The sequence below is a fragment of the Nyctereutes procyonoides genome, unplaced genomic scaffold (assembly GCF_905146905.1).
Source record: "Nyctereutes procyonoides isolate TBG_1078 unplaced genomic scaffold, NYPRO_anot_genome, whole genome shotgun sequence".
In the NCBI taxonomy this organism is placed as follows: Eukaryota; Metazoa; Chordata; class Mammalia; order Carnivora; family Canidae; genus Nyctereutes; species Nyctereutes procyonoides.
In genome coordinates this window covers 78,971,836-78,974,989 of record NW_026575125.1, presented here as the reverse complement: position 1 = coordinate 78,974,989, position 3,154 = coordinate 78,971,836, and the positions used below count along the sequence as shown (strand labels likewise).

The 3,154-nt window shown below is 39.3% G+C and overlaps 1 protein-coding gene and 1 pseudogene across 1 annotated transcript; both read right to left on the bottom strand.

The window, feature by feature from the left end:
• Nucleotides 1-213: 213 nt before the first annotated feature.
• LOC129518304 (geranylgeranyl transferase type-2 subunit beta-like) lies at nt 214-1,203 on the bottom strand. The gene is given in 2 exon segments (XM_055338400.1): nt 214-429; nt 432-1,203. Coding segments are annotated over 2 exon segments (987 nt in total). The 3' UTR covers nt 214.
• Nucleotides 1,204-1,984: 781 nt separating this feature from the next.
• LOC129518018 (60S ribosomal protein L7a-like) lies at nt 1,985-2,730 on the bottom strand (annotated as a pseudogene).
• Nucleotides 2,731-3,154: the final 424 nt, after the last annotated feature.

The window sequence follows — 3,154 nt, the reverse complement described above, 5'->3', positions numbered from 1 at the left end:
ATACTGTACTCAGGATAACAGCATTGCAGAAAAAAATCTAAAGCTGAAGATAAGGATCTTAATTTTACAGTATGTATAATTACATAATTTATTAAAATTAATACAATTAATATACAAAATAGTGACACAGTAGTCATTAAATTTGATAAGCACTTTACAGAAATGTTAAGATGGCAAAACTATACTAAGCAATATCTCATATCTCTATCAATGTCTAGCTCACTAGTTCAGGCTGAACATTGACTCTCTGAAGCACTTCTTCAGGTATGCAAAAAACAGGACTAACAGGTTTAATCTGTTCTTCTCCCAAAAGTGACAATCCAGCAATTCCAAATAAAGTATGAAAAGGATCTACCATGTCTCCTGGTCGGTCTGCTAATCCTCCTGTTTCTTCATCTTGACATGCTAAAATGAAACTTCGCAGTTTCTATCAATCCAATGAAGCCTTCCAATTATCTTTAGGGAAGCCAACACCCACCACGAATAGCAGACATCTGGTAACTTCTCGGACCTTCCATTGAGTCCACCTGATGGTAACTGTCGTTCACAAAGCCACCAACCGAGTAAATCAGAATTTACTTGATGCAACTGGCTAGTAATAGCCAGAAATCCTGTGCAACAATAGATCTGCCCAGCATGGGATTCAGAACCTGGCCTGCAACCAAATCCACCATCAAAGTTCATACACGATAAAACAAATTCAATTGCCTTTTCCACATTAATAGCGTCTAGCTTCCCCAACAGAGCCAAGGTTGCCACCGCACAAAAAGAGAATCTTGTATCTATTTCTCCCCATATATCTCCAGCAAAAGAACCATCTTCTTTCTGTAGACTCTGAACATATTCCACAACTTTATTTACATCAATAACAATACTATCATACAGAGTAAGAATCTGGGCAGCACGTAGAGTGTACAAAAGATGGGGGTCATGTCTAATACTAGCACTTATTCCACCACACTCATGTTGACATGACTTAATGAAGGTCAGAATTTCTTCTCTATTCATCCGATGTAGTTGTCCCATCAGATCCATTACAGTCAGACCCCAATAGATCCCACTCATTCTCAAATATTCAGACATACAGTATTCATAATCATCTTTCTTGGAGCTATAGGATGCGATATAGTCTGCATGCTTCTCTAACAGCAGCGTGTCAGGTGCATCTGACTTGATGATAACATCCTTCTGCGGTGTGCCCATGACTGAAACCGGAAAGAGCCTTTGCCCATTTTTTAATTGAGATGTTGGTCTTTCTGGAGTTGAGTTATAAATATTCTTTTAAATATTCTGGGTACTAGACCCTTTACAGATATGATTTGCAAACTTTTTTTGCATACTGTGATTTAGTTTTAACTTTCTTGATAATGTCTTTTGATGCTCACAATCTTTAATTTGATGAAGTCCCATTTATCTGGGTTTTTTTTTTCTTTTATTGCTTTGCTTTTGATGTGATGTCAAAGAATCCATTGCCAAATCCAAGGTCACAAGAATTTACACACGTTTTTTTCTAATAGTTTTGCAGTTTGTAGTTCTACATTTAGGTCTTTGATCCATTTTGAGGGGTTTGTGGTGTGATGGTTAATTTAATTTTAATTTTTTAAAAGATTTTATTTATTTATTTATTTATTTATTTATTTATTTATTTATTTGAGACACACAGAGAGAGAGGGGGGCAGAGACACAGAGGAGAAGCAGGCTGCATGCAGGAAGCCTGATGTGGGACTCGATCCTGAGACTCCAGGATCACGCCCTGGGCCGAAGGCAGGTGCCAAACCTCTGAGCCATCCAGGGATCCCCTGGTTAATTTTATGTGTCAGCTTGGCTGAGGCTATGGGAAACCCAGATATTTGGTCATTGTTCTGGGTGTTTTTGTGAAGGTGTATTTATATAAGTTTAATATTTGAATTGGTAGGCTGAGTAAAGCAGAATGCCGTCCCTCATGTGGATGGGTGTGAATAGAACAAAAAGGCTAACCCCTACCCTAAGTGAGAATTCTTCCTGCCTTCAAATTGTGATATTGGCTTTTTCTTGCTTTGGGCATCAAACTGAAACACCTGATGACTTCAACCAGCTTAGCTAGAGCTCCTTTGTCTTCCAAGTTAACCTGTATGAAAGTGACAGTGGTGCAGGTCCTCCTGCGGACCAGATGGCCCCAGCCTGGCCTTACCCATGATAATTCAGTGGGGAACCCCCATCTTACGACACAGGACAGGCAGAAGACAACCAGCTCAATGCAATCCACATCATGTGCAATCACTACCAGCTGAGACTTCTTGTTTTCCACCAAAGTGGTGACAGTGTTAACCCCAGCTCGAAGGACAGGTGGCCTTAGTAGGGACATCCTCTTTTGCCCATAGCTTTTTTTCTGACCCCAGGTCAACAATCTCTGCTTCCTCTCTTGCTTTGTCTCTGGTCTGTACTTGTGGGCCAGCTTAAGTAGTTGAGTAGCTGTTTGGTGGTCCAAGGCCTGGGTGAACTGGTTAATTGCAGGAGGTACTTTTAGATGTTTATAGAGAATAGCCCTTTGCTGCTACAGCCGGATGTAGTGGGGGCATTTGACAAAGTGGGTGAGGTCCCTTTTGGGCTGGATGTCCTGTCCAATGCCAAAATTCTTGGGCCTTTTCTCAAACAGGGAATTGACTACCTTCTTGGCCTCCTGCTTCTTCTCAACAGCAGGGCAGGAGCCATCTTCTTCCCCTTTGCCTTCTTTCCTTTCTGCATCTTGGGTTGCTGGAGGAGAGAGTATCTTCAATCTTTTTCAACAATATTTTGTTAGTTTTAAGCTTACAAATATTGCACCTCCTTGGTTAGATTTATTCCTAAGTATTTTATTCTTTTAATGCTTTTATAAATGAAATTGTTTTCTTAATTTGCTGTTCAGAATGTTTATTTCTAGTATATAGACATACAACTGATTTTGTATGTTGTTCTTGTATCCTGCAACTTTGCTGAATTAATTTATTACTTCTAATAGTTTCTTTGTATGAGGGTTCTTTAAGATTTCTATATGTAAGAACATGTGATTTTCAAACAGAGACAGTTTTAACTATTCCTTTCTAATTTTGATGACTTTTATTTCTTCTTCTTGTCTAATTGCCCGGGTTAGAAACTTCAGTATAATATGGAATAGGACTGGTGAGAGAACACATTC